Source organism: Cyclopterus lumpus, chromosome 22 (assembly GCF_009769545.1).
Source record: "Cyclopterus lumpus isolate fCycLum1 chromosome 22, fCycLum1.pri, whole genome shotgun sequence".
Taxonomy (NCBI): Eukaryota; Metazoa; Chordata; class Actinopteri; order Perciformes; family Cyclopteridae; genus Cyclopterus; species Cyclopterus lumpus.
Genome location: NC_046987.1, coordinates 8,990,616 through 9,007,182, shown reverse-complemented (window position 1 = coordinate 9,007,182; position 16,567 = coordinate 8,990,616). Strand labels below are relative to the sequence as shown.

Genomic DNA, 16,567 nt, shown 5'->3' with positions numbered 1-16,567 from the left:
GCTGTTTCACACACCATGTCCGCTAGATGGCGCCAACGTCCACTTCCAGCTGGAGCCTCAGGGGTCACTAACCTTTTTGAAACTGAGAGCTACTTCAAGGGTACAAAATACGAAGGGCTACTTGTTTAAAATAAACTTCCCGAATAACAAATTTGCACAGATCACCTTTTAATAATAATAATAATAATAATAATAATATATGTGAAGTGTGATCACATAATAATGTTAATTATTACTCACAATAGATGGTAGAAAACAGATATATTTAAACATGCAACGTTTATTTATGTTAATCTGCTTCAACATTTGAAAGTCAGAGGTATCGCATATGTATTTTTGTAAATATATTTACAAGCCTGGCATTGCATACTGTTCACCAATGTACTGTAATCTGGAATATAATTTGACAGTGAGTGAGTCTTGTAGATGTGCATCAGTGAAGCGTGTTCTGTGTTTGTTCTCCATGAAGTTCATGTTGGAAAAGGCTGATTCACAACGCAACTTTCATAGCTGCTGTGCATACACCTTTGTACTTTTATGTGTCCACAAGGCACCAACAGTTTGGTGCAGACTGATGGATTTTGAGGTAGAGGTCATTTTGCAACGTTATGATTTCCACCTCCGTCAGCATTGAACCGCACTTAGCAATGCACGTCATGTCCACTTGAAGAAAGGATTTGAAACGAATGACACACGTGGCTCAAGTTGATCAAAGTCACAAAACCTGTTCTCAAACTCTTGCTCTAGTCTGTTTACGACGAGTACTTTTCCACAGCTTTGTCCCTTGGTCTGAGTGGCTTTGAAACATGTTTAGCAGACTCTGTGTCAGTGGGCTTTCCATCACTGTCTGTGTGTCAGTGGGCTTTCCATCACTGTCTGTGTGTCAGTGGGCTTTCCATCACTGTCTGTGTGTCAGTGGGCTTTCCTTCACTGTCTGTGTGTCAGTGGGCTTTCCATCACTGTCTGTGTGTCAGTGGGCTGTCCTTCACTGTCTGTGTGTCAGTGGGCTTTCCTTCACTGTCTGTGTGTCAGTGGGCTTTCCATCACTGTCTGTGTGTCAGTGGGCTTTCCTTCACTGTCTGTGTGTCAGTGGGCTTTCCATCACTGTCTGTGTGTCAGTGGGCTTTCCTTCACTGTCTGTGTGTCAGTGGGCTTTCCATCACTGTCTGTGTGTCAGTGGCCTTTCCTTCACTGTCTGTGTGTCAGTGGGCTTTCCATCACTGTCTGTGTGTCAGTGGCCTTTCCTTCACTTTCTGCAATGTAGACAAAGTACTTACACCTTTCACTTCTGGCATCTTTGTTTCCATAAAGCCGAGGACGGTTGGCAAAAGCTCCGGCATTTGATGCGTCTCTCCAGCGATCACTCGCAGCCCCGCCCCCTTACGTGCTGACAGCATGACAAGGAGCGGACCAGTGCGTGCGCTCTGATCGCGCGCTATTTTAATGAAGTAGCGATACTAAAAATGTGCAAAATCGTATCGTTTGTTACATTACAACTGCAACGTTGCAGATGTCTGACAGCGTCTTCATTGGGGGGTGAGGGTTACGCTGTAGACATCTTAACACTGAATGGCCAATACTCGAAACGTCACATCAAAGATGTTTTATTGCGACATCACCTTTTCTCCTTGTCTCACTCTTTTTTGACGGAGCTCAAAATATTATCCAAAAAAGTGTGTGTTTCTATCGTTAACAGCATTTGCGTTGTGAACTAGCACCACTGTTTTTTTTTAATATAATCAGACAATCGTTTTGCAGTTTTTCCCATTTCTTCTTCACTTAAACTTTTCGATAACAGTGCTTAACACTGTCACCCAAACTAATATGATTTTTACAGTGTTTGTTTCAGAGATGGTTTGCACTTCAAACATTCAACTTTGTGCGTTGACATGAGAGCTACATCAAAATATGAGACCACAGAGATGTTAAGATGTGTCTGCAGTTCAGAAAACAAAAAACACATCAGGTCATGTTTTGGGTGTCGCCTGCAAAACTCACCACAGGAGACACACCTGTTTGCCTGTCCTCGAGAGACCTCAAATTAAATTTCCAATCTACTGTTGCATAATTAAATGGGGAAGTTTTCTACTACCTCAAGTACTACATTTGAGATACTCATATTTTAGAGTTCTCATTATTTGCTGTTAACCACATTTTAGAGGCAAATATTGTATTTTGTACTACATTTTTAGTTTAAATCAATTATCTATAGCAATTACATTGTCAAATACATCAGTAATAATAATAATCAATGACATTCAGACAGTGGCAAGGTACACCAAGTACAACTGCATGACTTGTGTTTTCATAGTGTGATAGTGTATTTTACTACTTAAGTTAATGATATCGACACTTAGTGCATGACTTCTAAATGAGGATTTATTTTATCGGGTCATGCTGCCACTGCTGCTCCCTTCAGAACCTGTTTGCACGAGGGATAATAGTTAACAATGATCTCTTTGTTGTTTATGACTTTTTTTTTTTATTATGTTGCCAAAAGCCAGTAAGTTTAGCATCTGTATGCACATGATCCACATTAAACTTGATGCGTTTGTTACTGAAAGGATTAATTTGCTCTAACTTGACACTTAAAAATATGCAGACTGTGGACACATTCTAGATATGTTCAATTGAATCATTTGATATTTAATGGAATAGGTGGCATTTTTCGTTTTAAATACTTTTTAGCAAGCGGTATACTTTAATTGAAGGAAAAAGGTTTAATGAGTCAGAATAAAAAGGCGGGCCAGTTTGCAGCCCTCACCGTGTTTTTGAAGGTGTCAATTCCAAACACAAATCTTACCTGTCGTACAACTATCAAACAAACAGTCACATTTCAGAACATGAGACACACCCACTTTCTCCACGAGAAGCTTTATAAATGCAGACTGAACACACATTCGACACTAACCATTTTGTCCCCCCCCCCCAGGTAAAGACGTTCTACTGCAGCGGTCAACGAGACAACATGAGTGGTAAGTTTCTTTGATTCATTGTTACGTTTCTTTAACGTTTATTAAAACCAGATTTGTTCATGTGTTATTTCTCTTTAACTTTAAGTTTTTGACTTTGTTGTTTTGTCTTTCCATCACAGACAAGAAGGTGAGTTGGATTCCTTACAGTACTGGAAGCCTGCGACATACAGCAGGAAAAGAGGTATGCTTATGAAGTTGTTTTCCTCTCCTATAGAAGGATAAGAGGCCTGACGGCGAAGAAGGCCAAGGCCAGGAGGACTCAGACAGGGTAAGACATCCCTTATCTACTTATTATCCTTATATCTATCCTTATTGGTGCTTCATGCTGGTTTGCCCCACTGGCTGATTCAATAACTTTGTAGCCATTGTCTTTTACAGGAAGGAGGGAAAGATTATCACAATATTTTTTGATTAAAACTGTACAACCATTTATCTCACCATGTTTTTAAGAAAATGCATCAAATCACTGACCGTTGTTCTGATTCTTTACATGGAAAGATGGGACAAGGACAAGAAGGACAAGGACAAGGAGGACATGGAGGAGGACGTGGAGGAGGATGTGAAGGAGGACGTGGAGGAGAACATGGAGGAGAACGTGGAGGAGGACGTGGAGGAGGACGTGGAGGAGGGCGTGGAGGAGGGCATGGAGGTCGCTCTTCTGGTAGTGATGAAAAGACTTAAATGCATCTCCAATAAACTAATCCATAAAAAGAAAAAACGGGTCTATTATTTCAAACGTCAACAAATGATTCCTCCCGGTCGGGGTGGTTGGCCTTCGGTCTCAAGCCCGGTGTGAGCCGGTTCCTTGGTCCTGTGTGGGCAGAGGAGAGAGGTGAGTGGGCTCGGTTACCTCCTGTCCGATGCGGCTCCTCTCCTGAGGTTCCGGAGATCCTTGTCGTCTCCTGTTCAGTCTGATGCGCTGCAGGTGTGACCACTGCCATGTGCCGATTGGCTGCAGCACCTGCACTGTGAAGAACACGCCCCCAACCTGAGCTTGGGGATCCGCCCCCTGCGCTCTGTCTGCTCAGCTTTCCCCTGGTTTGCCACAATATGCACAGTTGGGTTTTTTTCCCACAGAGGAATAAAATGATGTGGGTTTTTTGTGTGTATTACAGCCATGACAAACATTGTATGGTAAACGAATATGTGCAATAAAAGTCAGGATGATAAGCGACAATTCAAATCAATCCCACAACATATTACTGAAATGACATAATTACAAAATAGCATTAACTTACTCGTATGTAGCTGCAACCGAAGATATACTGACTGAATAAAGTTCAGTGAAACGCAAATACCGAGTGACAAAATATTTAGAAAATTCGTAGAATATTATGTTATTAAATGTTATAAACAAGATCCAAAGTCATCATAAACCACCATAAACTTCCTAAGTATTCCTATTGGAATAATAAAACTGGCTTATAGTTCCCTGAACAAGTTTTGTTTTTCAGGTTTCCCATTAACAGCCAGTTTAACGACAACTGAACCAGGAGATTAGACTTCATAAAGTGTGATAGATATTGGTGCTAGTAGACGCACAATTCTAAAAAGGTTTGACTATTCGGGACTCTGCCTGTGCTGAAGCTTATTGGTAATCTTCCTGTTTGATTATAATACCTTTTTGGAGAGTGAGTAGCTCAGTAAACAAGTAAACAGTCTACACATTAGATTTTGGAAAGGTTCAGGAGGTCCGGAGCAGAATTTCTCCACATCACATTTGCAGCTTGGATTATGTATAATGTCCCTTATCAAATAAACCAAAGTTAAAGAAATTAAGAAAAGAAGAATTAGTATGCAACATACAACCCCTCAAAGTCTTGGTACCTTCCACAGGATCGACCTACCAGCCCTTTTTAAGCTCACGAATTTCTTTAATTCATTCTTAAAGAACTACCGTTACATGTTTATATCCACAAACATAAACGCTTTCTCTCCATTTAAAGTTGCTCAAGCGTCGGCACCCAGAAGTTAATCTTTTCACTGTTTCAGTGACGTTTTTATTGCAACCAGCGTGTCTAGCAGGAAAAGCTTTCTTTTCTCTGATCAGACTGTACCATCGTTACATAACTATCGGCTACTGCTTTGTGTAAATATACGTACAATATGTTACTATCAAACAGAACCAGTTTTCAAAAAGGTTACTGACCAGTCTTAAGGAACTATGTCTAAATATGCAAATGCTACATTTTGATTCCACCTATCATTTAAAATATTTACTCTGAAGGGAATATATGGCCCGTTAAATTGCTCCGTACCAGAAAATATAATTTTTTTTTAAAAACGTGTACACACTCAGACAGATTCTCTGGACATAGTTCATAATTCTGATGGTCTGAGGGAATAATTAAACCAATATTGATTGCAGTGAAAGGTAAGAAAGTGAGGGAGTGTTGAGCCACAACTAATTATATTTGATTAACACAGTTTAAAACACAACACATCTCAAAAAAAGATTGGTTGATGGGTGGGCTTTCCATCAAGGACACTTTATTGTATTTACTTTAAAGTTAAAACCACTAATTTACAAAGTCATGGTTTATCCAGCAATGTTAGAAACATTTAATTTGAATACAGGACAGGGGAAATAGGACATCTGACAGGCAACGGTCACAAGATTGTTAAAAGAAAGTATGTATAAAAAAACATTTTGAGAGGCATCATCATTTTTATGTTCAGTAGTCGATTCTTCCCCAAAGAAACATAATTGTTCAAGACAGTGGTGTAGTGTACACAAAATATACACGAGTAGTTAATGCAAGAATTCAGATTTGCCATTTGAGAGTCTTAAGATTCTTAAGGGGCTTATTATTGTCATTACTGTGCAGTGAACAATAAACTGTCAATAGTTATTCTCCCTTGCATTAATTCTATTACAGTATGGGAACCTCGGGGGGGGGGGGGGATGAACTGTTCTGAGATTAATTACGTTTCTTGATTTAACCATCAGCAGCCTTATGGGCAAAGCAAATTAATTATTCAGATGTGTCTGAGCGCAAAGTAATTAACAAAAACAGGTCCAGCAGACAAGCTCATGGCTTCCAGTTAATAGTGCGTCACATTTCATAAAGGCTCAGTGGGGGGGAAACCCAAACATCAAGGGCAAGATATCAACAGTGATCATCCGTACCTGCCCACTCTGGTTTGAGAATGATATCTGCATGTCTTTAATACCTTCCTCGCCAGCGGCCTCAGAAGAGTCCGTTGACCTGCTCAGTCTCAGGGTCCAGGTCAATGTCATAGAAACAAGGCCTGGTGGGCAGACCAGGGATCGTGGGCATCTAGGAGGGAAGCAGTTTTTATGATGGACACTGTTAATCTATCGAATCAATGAATTATATTTTTAAAAAAGGTAACACCCAAATAATGTAGCCGTTGAATTATATTAACTAAACAGGCACAACAACTTCTGTACAGACACACAATGAGTTTATTATGATGACTCATCTCATGATTGGTGCACTTGTCTATAGGCTTTGTAAGGCGACCAAAAAGGTTACAACTTTCACACACTGAAATCACACAGTGAAAGGGTTAAGTTGTAAACACACCCTACGTTGTCTATTTTTAGCTAAATGGGACAATAATTGAATAAATGAACATCATGTTGTATGGAAGAAAATGTTAAACTAGCGATTGAGACCATAATCTCATGTTTACAATGTTAACTGAGGTAATATATTGAGTGAGAAGTAAAGTCATTTTCTCATAGACTTCTTGATGTAACCAGAGGAGTCGCCCACCGATGGTCATTTGAAAGAATGCAAGTTTTAAGCTTCGGCTTCAATTTTCAGAACTAGAGGTTTCCGGCTGGCTAATAAGATGAGTTGCTTAATCCATTTGTTGATTTACAGATAATCAGCAACAATTTTCATAACAGATTAACTGTATTAGTCATTTTTGGAAAAACAATCAATGGTGTTTTACTTTGTAATCTAAATTACTTTAAAATTAACTTCTTTGGATTTTGTTGGTTGGATAAAATATGACATTTGAAGATTCAGCCATTTACTTTTAGTTGAATATTATTATTACCGACCACACACAGCAGTGTGTTAAGCAGACAACGTGTGATGCCATGCGTTTGTCAATGGAATAAAAAGATCAAGACAGTTGAGTCCTACCTTCTAAGAAAAACAGATTAATGTAGAACATCAAGTTACATTGATGCAGAGTGAAGTCACTCCCAGACGTAAATATGCGGCAAAGCCGGTAGAAAGAAAAAGCATTGTTTGCCAGCTTACCGTGCCAACCAGTGGGAACAAAAAGCCGGAACCCACACTGGCGCGGATGTCTCTGATTGGCACGATGAACCCTGTGGGCACACCCTTCTTGTCCGCCTCGTGAGAGAGCGACAGGTGAGTCTTCGCCATGCAGATTGGCAGCTTGCTGAAACCCTGAGGGACGAAGACAGATGACAGAAAACATGGGAGTGTTTACAAAAGGCTTAATCAAATCATTCTTCATCCAGTTATGAGGATTTACACCGAGAGCAGCTGCCAAAGAAATACAGGCCTGACCAGACAGGAGAGAGAAACCAACAGACTTGGAGCTGACCTGTTTGGTGTAGAGCTCCACCTTGTGTTGAGCCTCTGGGAGAAGCTCAATGTCATCCGCTCCGTAGATCTTCTGGGCGATTATTCGAATCTTATCAGCAATAGGGAGCTAGAGAGGAATTATAAATAAGAATAAAATGGGTATGTTGGCCCACTAATGCCAACCAAACAAAATGTGCTAATCTTTTATTGCTTGATTTGAGTGAATGGCCCAAATACATGATTTTGTACTGGATGCACATGCAAACATTTTAGTGAATGAGAACATTATTTTAATCTAGTCACCGACATTTTCAATCCCCTTTACGGACAAATTGAATATAATAACAGGCGCGTTTTCTTGCAAATTCTGAAACGCAATGGACCATACCTCCAAATCATAGAGGAACTTGAATTTGCTGGGGGCCTCAGAGGCCCTCTGGACAGCCTGGCCCAGGGCCAATGCACCGGCTCCTCCTTCGGCCCAGTGGGAGCAGCGCACGGCGTCGAAGGCCCTGGCGGCTTTGGCCATGTTGCAGACCAGGTCCAGCTCAGCCTCAGTGTCTGTCCTGCAGGGCGGGTCAGAACAACACAAGGCATTAGGCATACAGCAGGGGAACAGGCAGATTAACGACAAGTCACCACACAGTTGTGTCATTATTTAGATCCTTTTCGTCCATTGCTGCGTGGTCATCCATCACTTACTTGAAAGCATTAACAGCCACGACCACTGGCAAGCCGAAGTGCTGTGCATTCTCTATCTGCTTCGTCATGTTGCTGCAGCCCTTCTCCAGCAGCTCAAGGTTCTACACGGGGAGACGAGTGAACACACTTTTAAATAAGCTATGACGAGCTAGTAAAGAGCAGCAATACCAGTCCACTTAAATGCTTAGTGTAGAGGCTTGTATTGTTTTTTCTGCGATCCTTTAACATGCTGGACTGCACACTATTGACAGGGTAAGCAGACGTGTCCTAGGCTCTCTATAAACTTATAGATACACAATGTTGACAAGCTCATCAACAGGAAACCATCATTTTGAATTAAGCCCACAATTGGGCAGTTTGCAGTTATGCATTACCTCCTCGATGTATTCCTTTGGCAGTGGCATCCCAGCAGTGACCTGAACAAAAAAAATATTCCAAAGAGGTCATCCAAAAGGGCCGAGCGATCATTCTATGTTGATTTATACATTTATTGAATTACCAGAAAGCAATGCTATATAAATATAAATCATTATCGAGATACGAAATGACCTATATTGTGAGAGCCCTACCAGCAGAGACTATTTGACTATTGTTGTGGCAATATGAGTTTGTGGCGTCCATTCAGCAGAAAATTATTGTCCAGAGGAAAATATTCATTGCGACTGTGTGGATGATGCAAACTTAATGAAATGTAAACACTCAAGTGTTTTTTAAAATGTTTATTTGAAAATAAAATCGGATGAGTAATTATCCTGTTATTAGGCTTTAGAGGAAAGCTCAAGCAAACTCACCGTTGGTCCTCCCCCGTGCATCTTCAGGGCTCGAACAGTGGCCACCAGCACCACCACGTGGGGCCTCAGGCCTGAGTAGCGACACTTGATGTTAAAGAACTTCTCCATGCCAATGTCAGCACCAAAGCCGGCCTCCGTCACTGTTGGGCACAATTGACAAGGGTTATGAGACAAAGAGAACAGTAAGTAAAAAGCAATGCCATTATATCAATAAATGATATAACATCTGCAACTCCATCACTTGTACAATGACCACATCAAACCGTGTACTGTGGCACCAGATCAGAAGAAACGCTGCCTGCTTCGAGCCCGCAGCATCCTGAAGGACTCTTCTCACCCTGCTCACAGACTGTTCTCCCTCTTGCCCTCAGGCAGGCGCTTCAGGAGCTTGCGGTCAAGAACCGGCCGTCTGAGGAACAGCTTTTCTTTGCCCCAGAGCTGTTACCCTTCTGAACTCTACCCCCCTCTGATCCCCATTACATCACTCCATCTGAACTGTAGTCACTTTGGACTCTGAACTCTACCCCCCTCACATTACACCACTCTATCATGCACTTCAGTCACTTTGATACAATCTGTTTGCACTCAAGTAAATATGCACTGAATATTTGCACTAGCAACCGTAGATAGTTTCCATTTATAGTAGTCTCTGTTTATATTCTGCACTATTTAATGTTAAATTCATCTGTATTGTATTTTACAATCTGTATATACTGTTGTACTCTCTGCCAAACTGCATTTCGTTGCTCTGTACTAGTACATGTGCAATGACAAGAAAGTTGAATCTAATCTAAAACATCATGTCTCCAATTCCACTTACCCACAAAGCCCTCAGGTCCAACCAGTTTCAAAGCTATTATATCAGCCAGGATGGAGGAGTTGCCATGGGCGATGTTGGCAAACGGGCCGGCGTGGACAAACACAGGCGTTCCCTGTGGATTCAGACACAAAACCAAAACAACTTTTTTCTGGCTTGTAGAGTTCTTCTCAATATATAGGTTATATGTGGCTTTCACCCACCTCCAAGGTCTGCATCAGGTTTGGCTTGATGGCATCTTTCATTAGCACAGCTAGAGCACCACTCACACCCTACAGAGAAGAGAAACATTACATCATAGGAACCTTGTTTGCACAATACTGATGGAGAAGGTCCCGTCGTGACGGAGAGTCCAGACCACTGACCAGGTCCTCGGTGGTGATGGGCTGTCCGCCGCGGCTGGTGGCCACCACCATCTTGGCCAGACGCTGACGCATGTCCTCCAGGCTGCTGGTGAGGGCGAGCACCGCCATGATTTCACTGGCCACCGTGATGTCAAACTGGGCCTGGACGACAGAGTCTCCGTATTGTCAACAGCAATGCAGGAAACTGAACTCAGAAGGAACTTTCAGTTTACGAGTCAGAAACGATCGAAGCACAGAAATGATCTTTTTAAACATCTTGTAGAATTTAACCTCATTTCTGTTATTAAATATACATTACTATATAGCTACATGTGGAATATACACAGCTTAAACATACAGCTTGCTGGATCTCGTCTCTTTACCTCTCTCGTGTAGCCCTTTTCAGTTGGCGACTGGCCGATTGTGATCTTCCTCAGGAAACGATCATTGGTGTCCAACACTAGAGTGACACACAGTGATCAATGCACTCACAATCACTGACGAACAGCAGCATCAGTAGAGGCAGACAACATAGGAGTCATGAGGGTTAAGAGAGACGTCTCAAGTGTTCACACCTCTTTGCCAGGTGACAGAGCTCGGGTCCATGTCCAGACGGGCAAAGCGGGTGATCTCTTCTTCAGTCAGAGTGGAGGGATCAGTCTTTTCTATGCCCAGTTTCTAAACAAATACAGAACACTTGAACGTAATTAAATCTGGACTGCGAGTTAAGACCTACAAGTCTGTGACACGATCACTAACTTTCAGTCGGTTGATCTGGATGGGGGAGAACTTCCTCTGTCCTCCACTGAGTGGGACCAAGCGGTTATACAGAGCCTGAGGAAGCATACAGAGAGAAAGATGTTCGTCATGTTTTTAGTTTTTTTTAAATAACGCACTGGCTAATTTGTAGTACCCACTTTGTCAGATTGTGTAGACTCGTGGAAGATGCGAGCATCAACGGCAGCAGCCACCAAGTTATTGGCAGCCGTGATGGCGTGAATGTCCCCAGTCAGATGGAGGTTGAACTAAAAAGGAACAGATTTGTGAGTTAATTAGGTATTTTTAGCAACCCGGTTTCTAACTTGACACAGCAGTGTTGTACCTCCTCCATTGGAATGACTTGAGAATATCCACCTCCTGCAGCACCGCCTATAGGCAGAAGACAAAACTACAGAGATATAGATATAGATATAGATATAGATATAGATATAGATAGGACTCAGGACAGCTTGCAAACCTGTGCAACTTCTCACTAACTGACATGTTTCCAAAGCTCACCTTTAATGCCAAAGGTGGGACCCTGAGAAGGCTGTCTGACACAAGCAAACACATTGAGCTTCATGTGGGCTCCCAGGGCCTGGACCAGGCCGATGGTGGTGGTGCTCTTTCCTTCACCCAAGGGGGTGGGTGTAATGCTGCAGACAGAAAAAATCGTATCAGCCTGGAACATATTTCATCAGCAAATGTACAATTAATAAGTGCCGCTGCATCGCATGATGAGGTAGGAACTTGATCAGGTGTATAAACAGAAAAGGTAGGAGTTCTGATTTCTTTCTGAAAAGAGTTGGGAAAGCAAACAGTACAGTGAAGTAGGGAAGATAAGGGCTGACAGCATACCCAGTGACCACCACATATTTGCCATCTGGCTGGGCCTGCAGACGTTTGATGATTTTCAGCTGGACCTTGGCCTTAGTTTTGCCAAAGAGCTCCACCTCGTCAGACAGCAGGCCCACCTCTCTTGCTAGACAGTCGATGGGCTTTGGCACGCAGGAGCGAGAAATCACAATGTCGCTGTTGGAACGTTAAAGACAACACACTAATCACTGTTTCATCTGAGCAAAAGGAGAAAAGAACAGGGACTGAAAGTTCAAACGTGAAGGGAGGAATTAAACCAGCTCTGCTTGCATGTGGATTATTAAAATGACCAAATCCTTCAGTGACGGAGAGAAGTGGGAGCTGAGGAGACAAACCTCGGCACAGGCTTCTGAAGGTCGAGTTTGGTGTAAGAAATGCTCCACTTCCCTGGTTGGTGGCTCTCCAGGAAACGTTTTGCACTCAACACCGTGTTCTACACACAAACAGTGATGTATTTAACTTCTAGGTTACATGAGAGTAAAGAAAGAATTAATCTGGACAAAAATAGTCTTTTTTCTTTCAACTTGATATATACTGTGTTCTCATGTAATAAGTATGCCATCAATGGAAATAAAAAGAATGCCAACATGAGAGTTTAGTTCAGGATTCACTGTGCAGATCGGCCTTACCGCCATCAGCATGGCCACAGTCATGGGTCCCACACCACCGGGCACAGGGGTGATGAAGCCAGCCAGCTCCTTGGCTGAGGCGTAGTGGACATCACCCACCACCCGCTTCCCACTTGCTTTGGTCTCATCTGAAAGACACAGAGAGAAATAGGACACAATAACCTCTGACTTCTAGTGATTAACTAATTACCTCCAGAGTGCCATAACTAAAGCGGACTGAAAAGCCCCAGGAAGTCGCACCTGGGATGTGGTTGATGCCACAGTCGATAACAACTGCACCCTTCTTGATCCACTCTCCTTTCACCATCTCTGCTTTCCCGATGCCAACCACCAGGATGTCTGCTCGGCTCACCTGGACAAAAACAGAGACGGATACTCGTGAGCGTGTCATGAACACGAGAGTAGCGAGAGAGTTCATCAAAAATGTCCAAATCTAGCAAGACGTGGAGTTATTGTTTATACCACACGGTAGCAGCCGAGATCGGCAACTCCCTGCATGTCAACACCAGCTGATTGTTTATGGAGTTTCATTCACACAATAAAACATCAGTGGTCACGTTGTATGCTCCGCTTTCCTCAGTGTGAGGCCACATAACGGCTGGTGGGAATACAAGGCTGTATTGCTTGGTTTGGTGGAGCCGTTACTACCTCTCCGGGGAGATCTGCGGTTTTAGAGTGGCAGGTGGTGACGGTGGCGTGGTTCCACAGCAGCAGGTCGTGCATCGGTGCTCCCACAATCTTACTACGACCAATCACGACCGCTCTCTTCCCTGCCACAGACACACCTGTGGAGAAGAGGTCCATCCATCAATTAATTCTGGCCTCATCCAACTATTTGTCGTATATCATCACAGTACAGATGTTTTCTTTGTTTGTTTTTTTTACTTGGCATCAGATGTTTTAGGGTGGTTTGCTGTTGCGTTTACCGGTTTGTCTGATCAACTCCATGCAGCCGCTTGGTGTGCATGGGATGAAGCAGTCGCGCAGGTCCCCACGAGACAGCTTCCCTGCATTGATGCTGGTCAGTCTACAAAATTAACAGAATGAACATACAATACAACGAACATCTCACATTAAAGCCATTTAACAATTCAAATTTTGCGAGAGATTATTTTAACCAGACTCAATGATCTTTAGATTTAAGTCTGTACCCACCCGTCTACATCCTTCTCCGGGGCCACGGCGTTGGTGACCTTCTCTGTGTCGATCTTATGGACGGAGTCCAAGGGCAGCTGCACGATGAGGCCGTGGACAGACGAGTTCTCATTCACCTCTGTGATGCTGTGAAGAACCTGCGGACAGACAGCCTTTACACTCTCAGCTACTTCCGGTTTGTCTTCTGCCGTGTTTACTTCAACAATCCTTGTTTTGTTACGGCACAGATAGACCCCCAATTAACATACTTTACCCCGATCTTACTGCACTAAATTTTGGAAACATCAACAGTGTTTCACAGTAACATACTGGTATGTACACATACTATAAACACTTTGTATCCATCCTCACCTCCTCCTCCGTTGCAGTCTTGGGAAGTCTCATATGTGTTGCGTTTATTCCAATCTGTGCAAACAGAAGAGATTGAACAGGAAGTTAGGATCACCTTCACTGCACACAAGTGGGGTGTATAAACGGTCTGTAAATAAAAACATGTTTACCTCTGCTGCTGCCTTCAACTTCATGCTGATGTACAGATTTGAATCATCACGGTCTCCAACCTGCAAAAGACACGTGGCATCACTTTGCCTGCCAGTATGAAGGAATGAGCCTTCTGCCATACAGACACATACAGATCTACAAAAAGGGGACTATAGTGGAACATATTTTTGGGGCACACATGTGACCAAACTCCTTACCTGTTATACAGGCCACAAGAAACCACATGGCAACATTAGCCAACAAAACATCCCAAAATATCCAGACATGCTAGTTCCAATCTTGCACTTACCTGTAAAACCACTAGACCGGGTCTGAAGTTAGGGTCCTGGAGCTTCATCTGCTCCACGTCCTTCTTTAGACGCTCCCTCACCTGCCTGAGAACACGAGACAACAGGATAAAACAGAGCTGGATTTTTAAAAATCTCTATGCAGTGACAGGCGTACCACTATAAAAAGGAAAAGGGAGAAAAGGGAGAAAAGGGAAAGGATTGTGTGGTACACAAGCCACAGATCCAACCCCTCACACTCCTGTTCAACAGTTCGAGCCAAATGCATGACAGCATTTACCATTACCCTGCTATTCAGCTCCACTGTACATGCAAAGTCAAGTCATCAGAGTTCAAGAGAATAAGAATCTTATCTATGATCTATGATCTTTTTTCAATAGTTTGGAGTTTTATCTGTCCGCTCAAAACATACTACTGTAGTTTAGTCAACTCAGCGAAAGACTAGACAAGACACGGGTGACACAAAGTCACTGGACTTTAACTCAGCAATTAAAATCTATTCTAAGATCTAACTTGACCGTCTACACAAAGCTCAACCCTGGCTGCATCTCCTGTGTGTTCTATTCACACAATAAATCAAAGAACAAATTGGCTTGATCGATCGTATCCACTGTTTTCCTCAAAAAGCTCTAAAGAGAGACTGATGATTATGTTTAAAACTCTGACCGACAACACAGACTTAGATTGAAACACCGTGTCAGCTCCATTGGCAGTGATGACGGAATAAACCATGTGATTACGATTGATTGTGGCTGCCTTACACAATGGAGTGACAACAATTTGAACTACCTATTGAAGTAACCTCTGAGTATTTTATATTCCAAAAACGTTGTCCAAATATCCATAGTGTGCTACGATAGCTTTATTAACCTAAAACACCGAATTATCTACATATCTTGGAGCCACAATTGAAAGATCAAGCATTCAGATAAACATTCATACAATAACAATTACAGTTGAGCTTTGATCGTCACCCCTGTGAAAACCAAGCTCCTTTAAAGAGCACATTTTAGGATAACAGGTTGTAACATTTCATTGAAGGGCAAAGACAATCTGATCAATAAACCCCTGTCCATAAAGGTCACTTGTCTGGAGCATTCACTGGTATTTCAGCTTTCGTCAAGCTTCAGGGGAAATTTATTTGAAACCTCCCTCTAAAGTCAGATGTGTAGATTGCATTGACCTTTAAATGAGTACTGTGAGGGGCAGTTAACATGATGCACGCTGCCAGGTCTTGTGACAAGCACATGCAACTAAATAAATTAAAGGTTTGGCGTTCTCCCAATCTTTTGGTAATAAGCAATATTTGGATTCATGCAAACTTTGGACTAAACCCATTTGCAGACTGTACTCAAATAATAAAAACGGTGACAAATGCAGTATTGTTCATGAGAACTTGAGGTGACTGGACCAACAGGGCAAAGATCACATCACTCCACCGCAGCTTCTTACATAATGCTGGGGGGGATTTGCGACCAGTCATTCCCAAGTGTTGAATAATCGAACATTATTGATCATCACTGATCAGAAATAGAAATGTGACAGTCACAAGTCAGTGTATTTAGTGTGAACACATACAAACGAATCTGCATAACTGCGAGGAAACAAATAAGCCATGCGCATGGAGAGAGTCCACTGTGTTTTATCAGCTGGTTATATAACTATTAACTATGAACTGTTAATAGTTAGATAACTGCTGGCAAACCTAACTTCATTCCCGTGACCCGCATGATGGACAACCAACCCGACTAACGTTAAGTTATGAAGTCGTGCTCTGCAGACAGAAGTTGCTAATGATACAAGTGATGTTAACTTGAGCTATCAAGTTACCGTTAACTCGGGTGGCTGGTTAACGTTAGCTGACTTGTTAGCCAGTACACAGGCGTGCTTCGTCAAGTCGATTACACATAAAGTTATTTGGATGAACGCAATCTGATACTTACGCTGAAACTTCTTTCCCGCTTATGATTTGAGCTGACATCTTTTGGTCCTAGTAGTCTGTTCTGGGGGCTGGTGTCTCCTGCACGCTCTCGTTGCCTGACGAGAAGAGGAGCACGCTGAGGATCGCCAACAACTTAAGTTTGTTCAAACGGCGTAGGGAGTCTACGTTGGTGACGCAAGCTCCGTTCACAAATGAAGCGCTACGACTGAAAAACCGGCGTATTAACTTTCAGGAGTAGCGTCACACGTAGA

The 16,567-nt window shown here is 42.5% G+C and overlaps 1 protein-coding gene and 1 long non-coding RNA gene across 2 annotated transcripts; one reads left to right on the top strand and one right to left on the bottom strand.

Annotated features, from left to right (window-relative positions):
• The first annotated feature begins 2,888 nt into the window (after positions 1-2,888).
• On the top strand, positions 2,889-3,510 carry LOC117751686. Its single transcript, XR_004611891.1, has 4 exons — positions 2,889-2,975; positions 3,095-3,102; positions 3,190-3,243; positions 3,474-3,510. It is a non-coding gene; the product is annotated as an uncharacterized LOC117751686 (long non-coding RNA).
• Positions 3,511-5,429: 1,919 nt separating this feature from the next.
• Positions 5,430-16,501, bottom strand: mthfd1b (methylenetetrahydrofolate dehydrogenase (NADP+ dependent) 1b). The gene is made up of 27 exons (XM_034563639.1): positions 16,318-16,501; positions 14,377-14,461; positions 14,087-14,146; positions 13,938-13,991; positions 13,587-13,723; positions 13,358-13,458; positions 13,080-13,216; positions 12,672-12,783; positions 12,432-12,559; positions 12,138-12,235; positions 11,785-11,958; positions 11,446-11,582; positions 11,270-11,316; positions 11,085-11,192; positions 10,927-11,001; positions 10,743-10,845; positions 10,551-10,627; positions 10,189-10,329; positions 10,027-10,095; positions 9,827-9,938; positions 9,007-9,146; positions 8,590-8,631; positions 8,216-8,316; positions 7,902-8,079; positions 7,533-7,640; positions 7,220-7,372; positions 5,430-6,256 (listed from the first exon to the last, which is right to left on the bottom strand). The coding sequence occupies exons 1-27, from the start codon at positions 16,353-16,355 to the stop codon at positions 6,167-6,169; spliced, it is 2,805 nt and encodes a 934-aa protein (XP_034419530.1). The 5' UTR covers positions 16,356-16,501; the 3' UTR covers positions 5,430-6,166.
• Positions 16,502-16,567: the final 66 nt, after the last annotated feature.

Coding starts and splice junctions, on each gene's coding strand:
- mthfd1b (XM_034563639.1), bottom strand. CDS start 16,355: ATGTCAGCTCAAATCATAAGCGGGAAAGAAGTTTCAGC. Junction 13,459..13,586: donor CCGGAGAAGGATGTAGACGG/GTGGGTACAGAC, acceptor TTAATTTTGTAG/ACTGACCAGCATCAATGCAG. Junction 10,096..10,188: donor CCATCACCACCGAGGACCTG/GTCAGTGGTCTG, acceptor TCTTCTCTGTAG/GGTGTGAGTGGTGCTCTAGC.